This window comes from Leptodactylus fuscus, chromosome 2, assembly GCF_031893055.1.
Source record: "Leptodactylus fuscus isolate aLepFus1 chromosome 2, aLepFus1.hap2, whole genome shotgun sequence".
Taxonomy (NCBI): domain Eukaryota; kingdom Metazoa; phylum Chordata; class Amphibia; order Anura; family Leptodactylidae; genus Leptodactylus; species Leptodactylus fuscus.
Genome location: NC_134266.1, coordinates 276,164,192 through 276,183,704, shown reverse-complemented (window position 1 = coordinate 276,183,704; position 19,513 = coordinate 276,164,192). Strand labels below are relative to the sequence as shown.

The window sequence follows — 19,513 nt, the reverse complement described above, 5'->3', positions numbered from 1 at the left end:
CACTATCTGTACTTACAATACATTGTTACCAGTAGAGACATAGAAGCAGCACTACCTGCACATACAGTACATTGTTACCAGTAGAGATATGGAGGCAGTACTATCTGCACATACAGCACATTGTTACCTGTAGAGACATGGAGGCAGCACTATCTGCACTTACAGCACATTGTTACCTGTAGAGACATGGAGGCAGCACTATCTGCACTTACAGCACATTGTTACCTGTAGAGACATGGAGGCAGCACTATCTGCACTTACAGTACATTGTTATCAGTAGAGACATAGAGGCAGTACTATCTGCATGCGTAGAACATTAAATAAAGGTAGAGACATGGAGACAGTACTATCTGCACTTACAGTACATTATTTCAAAGTAGAGACATGGAGGCAGCATTATCTAAGTTTATACTAAATTATCTACATTTAGAGACATGAATCCAGCACTATCTGCACTTACAGTATATTATTTATAGGTCGAACATGTAGACAGTATTATATGAGCTTACAGTACATTATTTACAGGTCAGACATGGAGGTGGCATTATAAGTTTACAGTACATTATTCATAGGTAGAGACATGGAGGCAGCACTATCTGTGCCTACATAGTGGAAGAATGTACTTCTTCCCAGCAAGCCGGTCCATCACATCACACTGATATAAAAGCACAACAACCTGCTACTATATAATAACCTCAAACCAATATAAGCAGATATTCTATGGTGGTTAATGTGGGATGGGGGGGCAGGGACCTCTCCCCTTCTTCATGATGTGCATATGTCCTAATAGAGTAAAATTTAGGTATTGCCTTTATAGGACAAAACATTTGGATTATCATTTCCATTAAAGAAACTGGTGGCATCTTGCATAGCGGAGGATCAAAGGCTGGGACCTCCACCATCCTGGAAATGATGGCTGGTCTTGTGCTATAGGAGAACCCTGAACAAGTTTGTGATGTCTAATGGAGCAGGTGCTACCAACTCAACCAAGGCCACATATCATGGGTAACCATTGTAGAATGTATGGCGTTGCATTAATGGAAGCCATGAAAACCTAACCAGAAGGCTGGACATTCAGTAGACCCATTGGTCGAATTTTTAACAATGAGTCACTCAACTTTTTAACCCCCTATTGTTCTCTATTTTTTCTGAAAGGGTTCCAAGAGCCTTGCTTTGATCTCTTTCATCTTCATTCCATAGATAAAAGGGTTTAAAAGCGGTGGGATCACAAGGAACTGCAATGAAGTGATAACCCTCAGCTCGTATGGCAGCTTAGATGGGACAAAACGGTACAAGAGTATCTCAAAGTAGCTGTCCACCATGAAGTTCAACAATGTGATGATATGAGGAGAGCAGGTCTGGAGAGCCTTCTCTCTGACTGCCTTGGACGACTTCACACAAATCCTGAAGATTCTACTATAAGAGTAAACAATCGGAAAGAACGGCACGCCAAGTAACAAAGTGGCGACAAAAAGTCCGAAGATATTGTTGACTGTCGTGTCGATGCAGGAGAGTCTCACCACCGACCAGTTGTCACAATAAATCTTCAGGATTTCTATCTGACATAATGGAAGTCTAACTGTTAAAATAATATGCACCCCAAATACTATATTAGGATAAGCCCAAGCTCCAGCGATCAGCTTGAAGACCGTCGATAAGGTCATGATGGTGTTATATCGTAAAGGGTTGCAAATACTCACATAGCGGTCATAGGCCATAATAAGTAAAATAGTCATCTCAAATGATCCATAGGTGTGAATGCAAAATATCTGAACCAAGCAGCCAACGTATGAGATTGTTTGATGGTCCTGAAGAAGGTTGTAGAACAGTCCCGGATAGAAGGCGGTGCTCCCATACAAGCCATTGATACAGAGAGCAGATATGAACATGTACATTGGCTCATGTAGGTTCTTGTGTAAAGCGATGGTAGATATCACGGCAACATTGAGAACAATGATCAGAATATAGGTGAGCACAGCTAAGGAGCAATAGATGTATCTTCCTGAAGATATATCCGCAAAGTTCAACGTCAGGTAAGGAGGGTGGAAAAATGTCTTGTTCTCCATTCAAAGTATCTAATTTTGCTGATAAAAGAGAAAAAAAACATACAAGAAGTTATCGAGAGCCTAGAAGGACAACTTGTGTGTAACTCATTGTCATGGAATACAATTGTACAATAAAATAGTTGTATCTTAAATATTTAGCTCCATCTGGGGTCAACCTCCTCTCCAAACCAACCCACTACCACTCTGAATGTCACCACCAACATCAAATGACCACTGAAGAGCACGTTTACAACCCACCTTGAAGAAACAAGATTCAAAAAACACTAGTCCATATTGTATCAAGGCCACCACTCACTAGTCATAGGGACCTTGGAAGAAAGGTGTTGAGGATTTCAGATTATTTAGAGGTCCTCACAGGTATATGGTACCTTCCTTAGGCTTCATAAGACACATGGATTTACAGTAGGTCCCATAGACTCCTATGTCTGCTGCCTTAAAGCTCTGTACAACCTCAGACTTTCTATGTCTGCTGCCTTAAAGCTCTGTACAACCTCAGACTTTCTAGGTCACACTTTGGACTCTAGAAATAGTAATGCCATCCTGGTGCCTTGGAGCACTGGAGTCCTAAGACTGAATCCAGCCAAGGACATCTGCAAGGTGTTTGTATGTTCTCCCTGTGTTTGTGTGAGTTTCCTCGGGGTATTCCGGTCTCCCAACACACTCCAAAGATATCCTGATAGGGAATGTAAATTGTGAACCCTATGTAGGACAATGACTGACAATGTGCCATGGCAATGGCTGCGGAATATGATGGTGCTATATAAGTAGGAGAAACATCTAATCTCTGTAACCTACATATTTGACCACTAGAATTGTCTACTCCACACATGGACCTTCTATTCACAGGAGATCCAGATGAGTCAGTAATTAAACCCTATAGTTGGGGTGATATCATCTGATGGCCACCTGGACCAAAGAGTTGTTACACATTCCCTTTATAAGACCCGGACAGCCCCATTTTGCAAGAACAAGGGGTCAGAGCAGCCCAGGAGTGTCGGATATTCTCTGACCTGGACACCTTCATCGAGACCAGATCCAAGTGCACGTGATATAAATCAACAGAGGAAAATGTAAAAAAAAATACAATGTTAAAAAAAGAATCAAATAAAAAACATAACAAAAAGTGCAAATCTGTCCAAACCTCGGGCACAATATTATGTCTCCTGGAATGATGGGAGCAAATATTGTACGAACGTCGGATGTTCAGAGATGTTTCTGTGACATTCCTGGTTAGCAGTGAAGACAGACACAGTCTAAGCAAGTACTCACTGTCAGATACTAAGAAGACAACTGCAGGGAATCCACCACACGTAAGGAGAGGAGGACTGTACAGTAAGATCTTCCCTCCTCCGTCTGGTCAAGGCGTCTTACGTTGAAGCTTTATAGGCCTTGCCTGATGGGAGTGATTAGCACTGGCTTGGAGATAATTGAATATAAATGAGGCTGCCGGGATATTACTTTGCACATTCAGGATATTTATGGACTTGTCCCTTATGGGCCGCGGTCTATAGAGAGTTCCTCATACATAGTTACAAAGGTACAAGAGGTAAGACAAAAAATAAAGCATCTGGTTCTTCGCGAAGCTTCTCCGGATAATAAAAATAAAGCTGGTGAAGAACCTTGTACTGAGGTCATCTCCATGTCTAATTTACTACCTGCACCCTTAATGATGACCCCTTGAAGGCCAAGGGGAGGTGAAAATATAAAAAATAAATAAAAGTGTGCCACCCATGCACCGGCCATCCTTCCACAGCACCTTGTATTAGATGACTAGGAGTCACGGAAGCAGGGTCACAAAATTGGACAGGAATAGGACACGTTCCATATTTTGCGATCTGGACTGTTGGCCTGCAAACGTAACCATGTCATGTGTACAGACCCATAGGGTCAGTGTGCTATCTGGGAAATACACGGATATGACACTGATTTCGGCCACTGTCATCTGCAAGAGGCCCACGTTGACATTTGCTATGATGTTACTTGCTCTGTTCATGTCTGTTTTTGCTACTAGTAGAGATGAACTTACTCAAATTTTCTAAAGGCTCGGGCTCAACTCGAACTTGAAACTTTTGGATTGGTTACCCACAAAACACTATTATATTTTGGGGTCACCCCCATGATCCTATTCTGGCATCTTCTGGCCTCTGGCTGACGTGATGCAGCCCCGGTGGCCACGCTGACGTCATGATGATTTGACATGTCCTCTAAGGGCCACCACTTCTGGGGTCTGAAGACTACCATAAGAGCACTTTGGGTTGGTGCTGATCAAGTTTAGCCCAAAATGGACTGGAGAGTTAGACCTCACGAATATTCAGGAAAACGAATCGGTTCACAATTAATTGGATTTGACCAGAATCCTAACCAGGCATTGTTCGATGTATTTTTAACTCCCCACCTTCCAAACCCCAGACCTAATGTGTACGTGTTTCACATGATTTTATTTCACTTGTATATGTTTTATAGGGATAGGGGGTGGATTTTAATTTTTATTTCTTTTACATTTTTCTTTATGTTTTTTTAACTTTTTAAACTGTAATTGTTAGACCCCAAGGGGACTTGAACCACAGATGGTCTGATCACTAATTCAATGCATTACAATGACATCTTGCTATCCCTTTCTGATTGGTGGAGCTTCTGTAAGTGCCATATAAGATGTCGCCCAGGATGGTTGGTGTGGCTCGCTTACCCCAGCCTACCTAAGATCAGGGTAACCAGGTCTACTCTGATGCTAACAGATATTCGGCTAAAGAGGACACACACACTCTTTTAGGTCTTGTTGTCGCCAATGGTTTATTGAGGTAGGCCTTCAGCACAGAAGAAGTTAACAGCACTTGCTCAGAAACTGCTGGAGTTAACAACAGCTACTCAAGAACAGCTGAAGTTAACAGCAGTTTCTCAACACTCGGCCCCACATAGAGCTCACAATGTACATTTTTCCCTATCAGTATGTCTTTGGAATATGGGATGGAAATCCATGCAAACACGGGGAGAACATACAAACTCCTTGCAGATAGTTTTTTTGCCCTTGACAGGATTTGAACACCAGGACTCCAGTGCTGCAAGGCTGCAGTGTTAACCACTGAGCCACCGTGTGGCCCCCTAACCCACAGCGATCTTCTTGTCCACACAGTGGTCACACTAAGCTCACAAGGGTCACACATCTCAGGCATGCACCGAGGTCCACTCCGATTATTTTTGGGTAATGTCCAGGCTCCAACCCATAACTGAATGGTGGCCACAAAAGACGCAAAATAACTGTGGACAGAAGACCCCAAAGGAACTGGAAAACGTTCTCTCAAAGGAGACTTAACCAGACCTGTACAAATACAGAAAAGTTATACCGAGCAAACCACTTTTCCCCACCTTTCGTAATTGATAAAAGGTGGTAGTCAGGCCAAGGTCACTGGATATGCCAAATGGAGGTGCTCAGCTGCAGCAGGAACATCCAAAACCCCAACGGAGTGACACAATGAAGAGGGAGACTGGAGGATGAAAGGATTACTGTTATACTCCGTAGGACTTCAAACAAAACACGCACTTTATTGCACAGTATCTGTTTATTATGACCTTGCAATGTTATTACAGTCTTTAATTATAGTGCACAGTTGCTATAAAACAGATGACATGTGATGTGTATAGTGAAGGGGCCCAACACAGTAAGATATGCTCCACAGTGGCCCCCATACAGAATGATATGCTCCACAGTGATCACACACAGTATTAAATGCTCCACAGTGGCCTCCAGACAGTATAAGATGCTCCACATTGGCCTACCATACAGTATAATATGCTCCACAGTGGCCCCAAGACAGTATAATATGCTCCACAGTGATCACACACAGTATTAAATGCTCCACTGTGGCCGCCAGACAGTATCATATGCTCCACAGTGGCCTACCATACACTATAATATGTTCCACAGTGGCTCCCTCACAGTATAATATGCTCCACAGTGGCCTACCATACACTATAATATGTTCCACAGTGGCTCCCTCACAGTATAATATGCTCCACAGTGGCCTACCATACACTATATGTTTCACAGTGGCTCCCTCACAGTATAATATACTCCACATTGGCCTACCATACACTATATGTTCCACAGTGGCTCCCTCACAGTATAATATGCTCCACAGTGGCTCCCACACAGTATAATAGGCTCCCCACATTGACCCACACACAATAAAAAATGCTCCCCACAATTGCCCTACATGGTATAGAATATCCCATAGAACTTCTTAAGGTGAACCTCACAAAAGTTGACAAATGTTTGTGAGGTTTGGCCCTCTGCTTTGATACTATTATATTCTGGGGTGTCCTCAGATCCCAGAGAATAATAAGTAGAGGCCCAGGGCAAGTCATTAAAAATAACCCTTATACTCACCTTGCCTCACCTCTCCTGGGTTTCCTCGTTCCATCTTACTCTCTTCAGCATCTTGTTCGGTCCTCTTCTGCTTATGGCTAAGGTGTAATGTGCCCCAGATGTCACTGCTAGGGCCTATGATTGGTCCGCAGCAGTCACATGGACGTTGTTACAATCTCAGTATTTGGAAAGGATGCTTAGGAGTGACAGAAGCCCAGGAGAGGTGAGTTTAAGTATTTCTTATTTTTAGTCACCTTCCCTTTGGCTGTCATCTATTAGAGTTTTGCTGGGCCTCTATCCATTAACAATATGTAAATCCCTGACTGGTATCATCTCCAGCTGTATGCAAGCACCATATGACTCCGGGGCCCGCTCGTGATCACCACCACTGCTAGCTAGGTTACATTCATCAAAAAACTTTAAGTGCCAGTTGTGTAGGTGGCATTGACAAGTAAGATGTCTGTAAAAAGACAGGGCAGGGAAGGAAACATCCTTGCTAGTTGTTGAAGTTCCAAAGAGTAGTTATTTATTATATCTGACAGTGATGCAGTGACTTTGAGTCGGAGTTCTGTGTGCTTCTCCTCTGCTGTGGTAACAAGTTACTGACTGACCATCCCTAGTAATGTAGCACCTGCTGATAAAGAAATTCCTCCTAGTCCTATTCTTCCTCTTCTTGATGAGTTGGATGACAACAATCAGCATGACCTAAGACATTCTACTCCACTTCAAGCAGGCAGGTACAATTTAAATATTTCTTTCAACCTTGTACTTGTCACTCCCCGCCACTGCCACGCTATTGTCATACGAACCAATTGTTTCTTCCAATACAGCCATGATGGTTCAGCATCTACTTCAAAAAAATAGTTTTTTTTTTTAAAGCCACTTCTTTGAGTTTCATGCTTTGTGCCCCTTGCGTGAGATAAGCCCAATACAATAGTTTGTCATCGTCTGTCATCTCTTTTCAATCAGAAATACTAACAGTCTGAGCTGTTTCTTTAAATTCTGTAGTTGAGGAACTAGCGAGGAAGGAATCAGTTCATAACTAACCAAATTTGTCACCAATTTTTCAAAAAATTTGGGTTCAACAAAGTCTAAAATTTGTTGGTTATACCATCCATCCAGCTCCACACCATCCAGCGACGTGAGGCAACTGCCTCAGGCGGCAAAATGCTGAGGGGCGGCATTTTTACCGACCTAAGCCAGTCCAGGGCAAGCTGCGTACGAACTGTCCTGGACTGGCTTAACGTTACGGCAGCCTAGAAGGGGGTAAGCAAGCACTGGCTTGGGGTGGACCTGTGGACGCAACGCTGCTTTATTTCTCTCCTATTAGCACTAGCGCTGCTCCAGCGGCCGCCCCTCATCCTTAACAGAAAGCAGGTCTCAGTGCCTGCTCTCTGCATGCCTCCCTCCCCACCGGATAGTGCTCGTCCATAGACCTCCCCCTCTCACAGTACAACACTATAGCACTATAATATTTGAATTGGAATACAGTCACCAAAATTATCCTTACACGTGTTCCATACTCTTCTTATTATACAGCTTTGAAATGTAACCAGAGTTACTGGCGTCATGACTAGAGATGAGCGAGTACTATTCGAAATGGCAGTTTTGAATAGTACGTACCCATAGGAATGAATGGATGCAGCCGGCACGCAGCCGGGGCCGGCATCCTGCCGCTTAACCCCCTGCACATCCGCCGCTCCCATTCATTCCTATGGGTGCGTGCTATTCAAAACTACCGTTTCAAATAGTACTCACTTATCTCTACAGGCCTTGGTAGTGGTCCTGAACAAATGATGTCACAGAAGTGGTCAGTACAGGATAAGTAATTTAATTTAGGTATACAGTGACTGTACCAGTAGAATAGTGAGTGCAGCTCTGGAGTATAATACAGGATAAGTAATGTAATGTATGTACACAGTGACTGTACCAGCAGAATAGTGAGCGCAGCTCTGGAGTATAATACAGGATAAGTAATGTAATGTATGTACACAGTGACTGTACCAGCAGAATAGTGAGCGCAGCTCTGGAGTATAATACAGGATAAGTAATGTAATGTATGTACACAGTGACTGCACCAGCAGAATAGTGAGTGCAGCTCTGGAGTATAATACAGGATAAGTAATGTAATGTATGTACACAATGACTACACCAGCAGAATAGTGAGCGCAGCTCTGGAGTATAATACAGGATAAGAAATGTAATGTATGTACACAGTGACTGTACCAGCAGAATAGTGAGCGCAGCTCTGGAGTATAATACAGGATAAGTAATGTAATGTATGTACACAGTGACTGTACCAGCAGAATAGTGAGTGCAGCTCTGGAGTATGATACAGGATAAGTAATTTAATTTAGGTATACAGTGACTGTACCAGTAGAATAGTGAGTGCAGCTCTGGAGTATAATACAGGATAAGTAATGTAATGTATGTACACAATGACTGCACCAGCAGAATAGTGAGCGCAGCTCTGGAGTATAATACAGGATAAGTAATGTAATGTATGTACACAGTGACTGTACCAGCAGAATAGTGAGTGCAGTTCTGGAGTATAATACAGGATAAGTAATGTAATGTATGTACACAGTGACTGCACCAGCAGAATAGTGAGCGCAGCTCTGTAGTATAATACAGGATAAGTAATGTAATGTATGTACACAGTGACTGCACCAGCAGAATAGTGAGCGCAGCTCTGGAGTATAATACAGGATAAGTAATGTAATGTATGTACACAGTGACTGCACCAGCAGAATAGTGAGCGCAGCTCTGGAGTATAATACAGGATAAGTAATGTAATGTATGTACACAGTGACTGTACCAGCAGAATATTGAGCGCAGCTCTGGAGTATAATACAGGATAAGTAATGTAATGTATGTACACAGTGACTGCACCAGCAGAATAGTGAGCGCAGCTCTGGAGTATAATACAGGATAAGTAATGTAATGTATGTACACAGTGACTGCACCAGCAGAATAGTAAGCGCAGCTCTGGAGTATAATACAGGATAAGTAATGTAATGTATGTACACAGTGACTGTACCAGCAGAATAGTAAGCGCAGCTCTGGAGTATAATACAGGATAAGTAATGTAATGTATGTACACAGTGACTGTACCAGCAGAATAGTGAGCGCAGCTCTGGAGTATAATACAGGATGAGTAATGTAATGTATGTACACAGTGACTGTACCAGCAGAATAGTGAGCGCAGCTCTGGAGTATGATACAGGATAAGTAATTTAATTTAGGTATACAGTGACTGTACCAGTAGAATAGTGAGTGCAGCTCTGGAGTATAATACAGGATAAGTAATGTAATGTATGTACACAATGACTGCACCAGCAGAATAGTGAGCGCAGCTCTGGAGTATAATACAGGATAAGTAATGTAATGTATGTACACAGTGACTGTACCAGCAGAATAGTGAGCGCAGCTCTGGAGTATAATACAGGATAAGTAATGTAATGTATGTACACAGTGACTGTACCAGCAGAATAGTGAGCGCAGCTCTGGAGTATAATACAAGATAAGTAATGTAATGTATGTACACAGTGACTGCACCAGCAGAATAGTGAGCGCAGCTCTGGAGTATAATACAGGATAAGTAATGTAATGTATGTACACAGTGACTGCACCAGCAGAATAGTAAGCACAGCTCTGGAGTATAATACAGGATAAGTAATGTAATGTATGTACACAGTGACTGTACCAGCAGAATAGTAAGCGCAGCTCTGGAGTATAATACAGGATAAGTAATGTAATGTATGTACACAGTGACTGTACCAGCAGAATAGTGAGCGCAGCTCTGGAGTATGATACAGGATAAGTAATTTAATTTAGGTATACAGTGACTGTACCAGTAGAATAGTGAGTGCAGCTCTGGAGTATAATACAGGACAAGTAATGTAATGTATGTACACAGTGACTGTACCAGCAGAACAGTGAGCGCAGCTCTGGAGTATAATACAGGATAAGTAATGTAATGTATGTACACAGTGACTGTACCAGCAGAATAGTGAGCGCAGCTCTGGAGTATAATACAGGATAAGTAATGTAATGTATGTACACAGTGACTGCACCAGCAGAATAGTGAGCGCAGCTCTGGAGTATAATACAGGATAAGTAATGTAATGTATGTACACAGTGACTGTACCAGCAGAATAGTGAGCACAGCTCTGGAGTATAATACAGGATAAGTAATGTAATGTATGTACACAGTGACTGCACCAGCAGAATAGTAAGCGCAGCTCTGGAGTATAATACAGGATAAGTAATGTATGTACATAGTGACTGTACCAGCAGAATAGTGAGCGCAGCTCTGGAGTATAATACAGGATAAGTAATGTAATGTATGTACACAGTGACTGCACCAGCAGAATAGTGAGCGCAGCTCTGGAGTATAATACAGGATAAGTAATGTAATGTATGTACATAGTGACTGCACCAGCAGAATAGTGAGCGCAGCTCTGGAGTATAATACAGGATAAGTAATGTAATGTATGTACACAGTGACTGTACCAGCAGAATAGTAAGCGCAGCTCTGGAGTATAATACAGGATAAGTAATGTAATGTATGTACACAGTGACTGTACCAGCAGAATAGTGAGTGCAGCTCTGGAGTATAATACAGGATAAGTAATGTAAGTACACAGTGACCGCAGCAGCAGAATAGTGAGCGCAGCTCTGGGGTATAATACAGGATAAGTAATGTATTGTATGTACACAGTGACTGCCCCAGCAGAATAGTGAGCGCAGCTCTGGAGTATAATACAGGATAAGTAATGTAATGTATGTACACAGTGACTGTACCAGCAGAATAGTGAGCGCAGCTCTGGAGTATAATACAGGATAAGTAATGTAATGTATGTACACAGTGACTGTACCAGCAGAATAGTGAGCGCAGCTCTGGAGTATAATACAGGATAAGTAATGTAATGTATGTACACAGTGACTGCACCAGCAGAATAGTGAGCGCAGCTCTGGAGTATAGTACAGGATAAGTAATGTAATGTATGTACACAGTGACTGCCCCAGCAGAATAGTGAGCGCAGCTCTGGAGTATAATACAGGATAAGTAATGTAATGTATGTACACAGTGACTGCCCCAGCAGAATAGTGAGCGCAGCTCTGGAGTATAATACAGGATAAGTAATGTAATGTATGTACACAGTGACTGCCCCAGCAGAATAGTGAGCGCAGCTCTGGAGTATAATACACCATGTATCTAAATATCAGTACTTTATTAATAACTATTTCTTGGACTTTTCTTCATTTTGCTGATAAATGTTCCCGCACTTTATACATTATCCCCTTCATCTTTAAACCATAAATTAAAGGATTTAGAATTGGTGCAACAACCAGAAATTGAAGTGACATTATGACTCTAAGCTCATACGGTAGATGGGTTGGTTCAAATCGATAGAGAAGGATCTCGAAGAGGGTGTCGATGAGGAAGTTTGTGATGGTGATGAGATGGGGTGTGCATGTCTGGAGAGCCTTCTCCTTCGTGTCCTTCGAAGATTTCATGCAGATCCTGATAATCTTCAGATAAGAACAAAATATCAGCAAAGACATGCCTCCAAGAATAACCATAGTGATGAAGATTCCATAGATATTGTTGACCATTGTGTCTACACAGGAAAGTCTCACCACTGACCAGTTGTCACAGTAGATCTTTAGGATGTTGTTGCCACAAAGTGGAAGTCTAGCTGTCAGCATAATGTGGCTCCCAATCAGGGCAACAGGAAATAACCAGGCTCCGAGGACAATCTTGAAGACCATGGACAAGGTCATTATACTGCTATACCTGAGAGGGTTGCAAATACTCACATAGCGATCATAGGCCATGGAACCCAAAACTGTCATCTCACAACACCCGTACATGTGGATGCAAAATGCTTGCACCAAGCAGGCCAAGTATGAGATGGATGGATTCTTTTGAAGCAGGTTGACTAGAAGACTGGGGAACAAGGCAGTGCTGCCATAGAGTCCATTAAGACAGAGCACAGATATGAAGATGTACATGGGCTCCTGAAGACTCTTGTGCTGCACCACCATAGCAATCACCGCACCATTGAGGAGCAAAATCAGGGAGTAGCTGACTAAAGCAATGACACAATAGATATACTTCACTGTAGACAATTGCCCAAAGTTCAGCATGAACATGGAAGGAGACAACGTGAAATTTTCCATCATCAGGTTCTGAAATAAGATTACAACATGGCACTTTACTGGTGCAGAATAAAATAACTGTGAAAGGCAACTTTTTAAAACTTTTGGTCCCAATGTTACTTCTTTGTTATAGTTACATCAGAGGGAGATAGATAATGTCCCCATATTCTTAGACTATGCCCCGAAATACTGACTCAGGCTTGCCTGAAACATAGTAATGCATATGACCAGTTCATCACGCCATAAAGTGATTACAGACCCCAGACCATGGACTCCAAAGTGTATTGAGACTCCAACCCCAGAAAAATTACACCAAAATAACTATATCTGAAATATATTACAAATATTAGACCGCAGACCAGACTCCAGAATAACTGCAGAACCTGGGCCTCAACTGAAATAAATTTGGAATGAAAAAGGGCTAATTTTTGGGATTCTTTTAAAAGCCATTGCTACTTCTAATACCACTGTGTATGTACAAACATCCAGAGACATCAAAAAGGGATACCTACATACATAACATAATGTGTAACACTGTCAGGAATCCTAGGAACCTATCTATAATACATAGTGTATGACACTGTCAGGACTCCTAAGAACCTATCTATAATACATAGTGTATAACACTGTCAGGGCTCCTAGGACTATATATCTATAATACATAGTGTATGACACTGTCAGGGCTCCTAGGAACCTATCTATAATACATAGTGTATGACACTGTCAGGGCTCCTAGGAACCTATCTATAATACATAGTGTATGACACTGTCAGGGCTCCTAGGAACCTATCTATAATACATAGTGTATGACACTGTCAGGGCTCCTAGGAACCTATCTATAATACATAGTGTATGAACTGTCAGGGCGCCTAGGAACCTATCTATAATACATAGTGTATGACACTGTCAGGGCTCCTAGGAACCTATCTATAATACATAGTGTATGACACTGTCAGGGCTCCTAGGAACCTATCTATAATACTACATAGTGTATGACACTGTCAGGGCTCCTAGGAACCTATCTATAATACATAGTGTATGACACTGTCAGGACTCCTAGGAACCTATCTATAATACATAGTGTATGACACTGTCAGGGCTCCTATGAACCTATCTATAATACATAGTGTATGACACTGTCAGGGCTCCTAGGAACCTATCTATAATACATAGTGTATGACACTGTCAGGGATCCTAGGAACCTATCTATAATACATAGTGTATGACACTGTCAGGGCTCCTAGGAACCTATCTATAATACATAGTGTATGATACTGTCAGGGCTCCTAGGAACCTATCTATAATACATAGTATATGACACTGTCAGGGCTCCTAGTAACCTATCTATAATACATAGTGTATGACACTGTCAGGGCTCCTAGGAACATGTCTATTTATGTTTAGGCCACCAACAATCACATGGGTACACCAATCATCATGTCACAGTCCTCAGCGGTGAGCCTGGGTCAATGACGTCTTAGAAGAGCATTAGACATCCCCAGGAGAGCTCCAGGTGCAGAGAGGAAGCTCTAAAGAGGGAAGTTGAGTATGAATGTTTTTTTTGTTTTTGTACCTGATGCTAGCCCCCATCTGTTATACTTGGAGATCTGTAGAGACCCCACAGTATAATGAAGTGGCCATTTTGGTTTACTTAAGATGAATCTCCATTTCTTTTGGTTTTTTTCTTTTCAAAAAATGAACAATATGGAATTTTGGAGCTGAAATTGACTGAATAGATTTGCCCATCTCTAATGGGGGTGTATAGTATTGTACTCTATCTGGCAGTGATATATTAGATATATGACCACATAATTCTCACAGTCAATATTTCCATACTTAGCAAAGGAAGTCGGTATCAAACAGTGCCCAATATAAAGGATAAACCACAAACATCCACTACATTCCTGGTAATGGTCTCCTGGATAGATAAATGTACATATGTAGTATTGCTCTAATCCACATTACCCATAGACTAATTCTCTCCGGTAAACAATGTATCATGAAACTGAGCGATAACAGAATTTCAGTGGTTTTTTTTTATCAGTTCCTCCAAGACTAAGAGAATAAAAATTAAAAAACAAGTTCAAAACTACAGAAAAATTGTGCCATTAAAAAATATAACTCATACCACAAAAACAAGCCCTCATATTGAAATGCTGAAAATGTAGAAAAAAAATACAAAAAAAAAAAAAATGATGACCTTCGGAATACAGTGACACAAAACAAATTATTTTTGTGTTTTAATTGCACAAAAATAGTAAAACATTAAAAAAAAAAAAAAAAAAAAAAATGACATACCTGTGTTGGGTGTCACCACAATCGTACTGAGTCATAGAATAAATCTGACATCTTATTTATGCAATATGGTGAACAGAGCCAAAAAAAAGCAACAGATAAAGGACATTTTTTTTCCATTTTTATAATAAAAATCATCAGTAAGTTACCAAACACGGCAATTTTTTGAATGCAACTTATCCTGCAAAAAACAAGCCCTCATAGGGTTACAATGTTATTGAAAAAAAGAGAGAACTCCCAATAGGCAGTGATGTGTAAAGGATACAATTCCTGTGATCCTGGAGGCCTGGTCCTGAAGGGGTTAATGTATAATTCAATGCTTTATTAATAATAGGAGTTAATTAAGAACAATAATGGCCTTGCCGAGAGATGACAGTGACGGATTCGTCTTGTGCCGGAGCCTCATCTGCCTTATATACCTTATCTGAGGAGCGCCGGCTGTGTCTTCCCACGTCTCCGAGGCTTTCCTTCTTCAGGGAGTTGAATGACTGTTGTGTATTTTTACACATTGTATGGGAATGACGAGACCAGACCAGATCTGCTGACGCGACAACAGTCTCGGATAGAAATTTCCATATTCCATTCTACAATTCAGAATTTTTTTAATTTATATTTTTAGGACTCACATATAGTTCCAAGTCCCCACGTAGGCCTAGAGTTACGGATGTGGACATGCCCAGAAATATGTATTGCAAGTTAAGCAGCTTTTCTAAACACAACCTGGTTTTCTGAGAAGTTATCACAATGATACAAACTATCCTGTTGTTGTCTATGTGTAGCCAGGGACGTAACAAGGGAAGACTGGACCCCATACAAAACTTCTGTGACTCCCCTCACTGGCGCCCACATGATATAAGACCTTCTATACTAGCTCCCACACTCCGCCTTTCCTGGTCCCCACATGGTATAATGCCCCCCTTACTGACCCCCCAAATCATATATTGCCCCCTTTATTGGTCCACACACTATCAGTGCCATGGATCCCTTTGCATACCAAATTTTTGGGGTGGTTCAAGGTGGACTTGTCTCTTTATATGACCTTATCTACTATGTACTATGTACTATGTACTAAAGGGTTTATGCCACAAAAATATTGATCCTTTAATTAATTTCTGATCACTGGGGGTCTGACTGCTGGTACACCCACTGATCCTGGGAATGGGGGGTGTTCTAGCCACCATTGTGAAGGCTACTGAATAAGGTTGAGCCGATCTTGACTTTTCAGGATCGATTTTGAAATCTGATTTCTGATCATTTTTCATTCGAACCCAATCTCGATCCCAATTCCGATCCCAATGCAAGTCAATGGGATTTTTTTACTAATCGGAGATCGGATTTTAAAAACAATCCTATTCACTATACAGCATGGAATCTAACAATTGAACACTGTAATTGTTAGAATCCACGCTGTGTAGTGTTTTTTTTTTTTTTTTTAATCACTAAGTAGCCAGAGGATTTTTTTATTAATCCTCTGGCTACTTAGTCCTCCCTGGAGTCCACTTACCTGCAGAGATGGCTGGTCTGGTGCCCGGTGTTCTCGTCCCTGCCTCCCAGGTTAGGAGAGTGTGGGCGAGATAGGAGAGTGTGGGTGGATACTGGGCGGGGAGACGTCACGTCTCCCCGCCCTGTACCCGCCCACACTCTCCTAAGCCACAAGCCCCGCCTTCTTCCTAGCTCTTTAACACTAACCTGGGAGGCAGGGGGCAGCGAGGCGAAGAAGAACGAGAACACCGGGCACCGGACCAGCCATCTCTGCAGGTAAGTAGCTACTAGAGATGTTAGCTAGTCTCCCATTAGAATGAATGGACGCAGCCGGCGCGCAGGGGGTTAAGGCTGTGTGCTGGCTGCTTCCATTCATTCCTATGGAACCACAGCGGAGCCTTCACACTGAGTATACCCTCCGATCAGAATGAGCGACGCGTATACTCAGTGTGAAGGCTAACATTGTCAGCTTTTCCCACAATGCTTGGCCAGTAGCAAAGCATTGTGGGAAATAATTACCGATCTCAATCCCACCTAAAAAGATCGTGTTCGGAATACCGATCTCGATCGTGAAATTTTCTCGATCGCCGATTGGAATCCAATCTTTTACGAACACGATCGCTCAACCCTACTACTGAAGCCCTGGTGGATGTAGACACATTCCTACTCCACTTCACCCATTCACTTCTATAGGACTGCCGGAGATAACGCAGCGCTATACTTTGACTAGCTCCGGCATTCTCATCGGCAACTTATGAATTTTGCATAAATATCACCGGTCCACGAAATATCGACAGAATCAGTGGTGTGCAGAATGTGCCTCAGCAAATCTAAGCCATGCCTCTAACCCATCTATTTTCCCCTTTGACTCAAATCTCAATACTAAGCCTCCACACAGTATAATGTCCCTTTGGTGCCTCTGTGTGATATCATGGCCGCTTTTGGTCTCCACACAATATAATTCCACCTTGGCCCACATAGTAGAACTTCCTCCTGTGATAGTGCATGCTATAATGTCCCTTTAGCGTCCCCCACACTGAGTAATGCTTCCTTAGTACCCCCATTGAGTATGATTCCCCTTTGTGGCCCATACACACAATATAATGTTCCCTTTCCCAAAAAGGTATAAAATCCCCCCTATTGCCCCCACCCAGTATAAAACAGATGAGAAGAGATTCCCAGGTATGGACAGTGCTGTTTCGATCTTTTGAACCTCCTCAGCATAGCGCAGGGATACTGATTTGGCAGAGTGAGAGACTATAGACCAGGGTGAGGGGATAATCGTACACATTAGGGAGAGTGTGTGCCTACATAGGCGTACGGAGACTTACAAGTCATTCCTGCTCCGCTAGGGATTCTGGGTAAAAAAAATATGCAAATCTATTCTCCAGGATATAATTAGGAGAACAGTGCACTCTGTATGCTGCCCTCTAGAGGGCAGCCCCCTTAAATTCATGCATGACTCAGTTAATAAGCCTACTAACATGATGCAGAGTTTATTGCCAAATTAGTATTTCTATTACAAAAGGAAAATATTCCCAGCTAGAGGGCGGCATACAGAGTGCACTGTTCTCCTAATTACATCCTGGAGAATAGATTTGCATATTTTTTTACCCAGAATCCCTAGCGGAGCAGGAATGACTTGTAAGTCTCCATACTCCTACGTAGGCACACACTCTCCCTAATGTGTATGATTATCCCCTGACCCTGGTCTATAGTCTCTCTGCCAAATCAATATCTCTGCGCTATGCTGAGGAGGTCCAAAAGACCGAAACAGCGCTGTCCATAGCTGGGAATCTGTGCCTTTCGGAATAGAAATACTAATTTGGCAGTAAGCTCCGCATCATGTTAGTAGGCTTATTAACTGAGTCATGCATGATGTTAAGGGGGCTGCCCTCTAAAGGGCAGCATACAGAGGCACTGTTCTCCTAATTACATCCTGGAGAATAGATTTGCATATTTTTTACCCAGAATCTCCACAGGAGCAGGAATGACTTGTAAGTCTCCGTACGCCTATGTAGGCACACACTTTCCCTGATGTGTATGATTATCCCCTGACCCTGTCCTCTACTGAGTCTACCATACTAACATATGGTACATATCAATGTACAGGATGAATGGGTAACAGCTGCCTGCCTAAAATCTAGGGAAGAGGAGGGATATGAGGCTAAAAGAGCCCCTCCCCATGACATCCATATGTTGTAGTAGATCATATAAATGGACATATAATGACACCAAGTGGTAGATCAATTCTGACCCATGTAGTAGCCAATGCAAAAGTCCAAAGCAAACAAGCGCCAATAGGTGATATAATGTGTAGATTGGACTTCAGACTTGGGCATTGGACAGTGTAAATGGGCCCCAACGTGGTACCCAACACAGAACAGGAATCTGTATCAGTCAGCACATCTGTGATTTGTATAAACTACAAGCAATATAACGGGGTCAGTCCTTACCAGGATTATTGGCCCTATGGGTGGTGGATCTTAGGGTCTACTCAAGGATGGATCAGACAGACTTAGCAGTGATCTAGAGTGAGCCATTACCAAAGATGAATGGACAAACCAGGTTCGTTATGAATTTTACGAGAATTTTGGGCACAGCCGAATCCTAAAATTTTGGGGTTTGCCATCCATAATTTACTATCATACAATGGTGATGGTGTCTGAAGCCCAAATGTAACCGGTCAAAGAGTGAATTGGATGAGAGAAATGGGGTTATACATCATTAAGATAAGTCGGGACAATAAAGGGTCAGGAATCTGGAGTCAGTCTTATGTGGGGTGTGAAGTGTGTCCATGGTAGGGCTCATAAATCCAGGTATTGGAGTCAGTCCTTGGATCAGTGACTCTGGTATTAGGACTTTTGAGTCTTCCATATTGTCATACTGGTGTCCCTGTTGCATGCAAATTCTATTTAATTTATTTTTGTAAAATCTTATCCTGGATTGTAGTTTTTGTTTCAATTCTGAAATCTAGATTCCGTTGTTGGAGAACCTTGTACAAAATATGATGAAGCCCACATTGGAGGGTGTACATGAGAACTAAAGATGAGTGAACAGGATTGCAAAGAACTGGGTTTGTTTAGGAATTTTGCAAAGTTTTTGATTCAGCCAAACCCAAATTTCGAGGAGTTTGCCA

General features: G+C 42.1%; 2 protein-coding genes across 2 annotated transcripts; both read right to left on the bottom strand.

Annotated features, from left to right (window-relative positions):
* Positions 1-1,139: 1,139 nt before the first annotated feature.
* Positions 1,140-2,066, bottom strand: LOC142194192 (olfactory receptor 52D1-like). The gene has a single exon (XM_075263208.1). The coding sequence runs from the start codon at positions 2,064-2,066 to the stop codon at positions 1,140-1,142; it is 927 nt and encodes a 308-aa protein (XP_075119309.1).
* A 9,628-nt stretch (positions 2,067-11,694) lies between these two features.
* Positions 11,695-12,618, bottom strand: LOC142194191 (olfactory receptor 52D1-like). Its single transcript, XM_075263207.1, has one exon. It carries the CDS (start codon positions 12,616-12,618, stop codon positions 11,695-11,697), a length of 924 nt encoding a protein of 307 aa, XP_075119308.1.
* Between the last annotated feature and the right edge of the window lie 6,895 nt (positions 12,619-19,513).